At 74.7% G+C, this 789-nt stretch overlaps 1 protein-coding gene across 1 annotated transcript in view; it reads right to left on the reverse strand.

Moving 5' to 3' along the window:
- The window catches only part of LOC114070316 (atherin-like), a 16518-nt gene extending 15998 nt beyond the window's left edge, over nt 1-520 (reverse strand). The window contains exon 1 of the mRNA XM_027907656.1: nt 180-520. Within this exon, the coding sequence (XP_027763457.1) occupies nt 180-520 (341 nt within the window). The remainder of the gene's footprint in view (nt 1-179) is intronic.
- Nucleotides 521-789: the final 269 nt, after the last annotated feature.

The following is a 789-nucleotide window of genomic DNA, read 5'->3' on the forward strand; positions in this document are numbered from 1 at the left end:
CGGCCGGTGCAACACGCATCCCACGGCGCGGGACCTGCCCTCCCGCAGCCAGAGCCCCTCTTGCCCCCCCCCCCCCAAAATGTCCCAAAACTGAGTCAGCCGAGTCCGAAGCCGCGCACCGCCTGGCAGCCACCTTCCCTCCCAGTTGGGCGCTGCCCGGACGCCCCGTCCCCGCTCACCCTCGCTGCCGGGGCTGGCCCGCAGGCTCCGGAGCGCGGTGCACAGCAGCAGCGGCAGCAGGCACGTCCAGCCGGGAGCCGGCGCCCTGGCGCGGCCGGCCCGGCCGCCGGTGCCCCGCGGCCCCATCCCGCCGCCCCTCAGCGCATGGGGCGGTGGCTCCCCCCGAGCGCTGCCCGGTCGGCTCGGGACGGGACGGGGCGGGCTGGCAGCGCGGACACACTCCACTCCTCTCCCGTCCAGCCGCAGCCGCGACTGGGGAGCCAGGGGGCGGGGATGGGGGAGGTGGCCCCAAGCCGCCGCGGAGACGCCCCCGACGGGGCGGACCCGCCGGTGTCGCCATCGAGTGCGGGAGCGGAGCTTCCCGCATCTCAGAGAGTCCCGGGCGTAATGGGAATCGCACCTCGGATACCTGCTGGGAGGGAAACCCCCCCCGCCCCAGATCCGCACTGCCCACGGGGGACAGCGGGCGGCGTTCCTGCGGCGAGCCCGCTGAGTGAGGACAGAGCTCCCCACAGCAGCCACGGGTCACGGTGCCAAAAACAAGCCACGCACCCACCCCACTCCCCCAGCTCAGAGTCAGAGCAGCCGCGGTTTCACAAGCCTGGCAAG

This window comes from Empidonax traillii, unplaced genomic scaffold (genome assembly GCF_003031625.1).
Source record: "Empidonax traillii isolate 1590-97213 ecotype Southwest subspecies unplaced genomic scaffold, ASM303162v1 scaffold1516:size99892, whole genome shotgun sequence".
Classification (NCBI taxonomy): domain Eukaryota; kingdom Metazoa; phylum Chordata; class Aves; order Passeriformes; family Tyrannidae; genus Empidonax; species Empidonax traillii.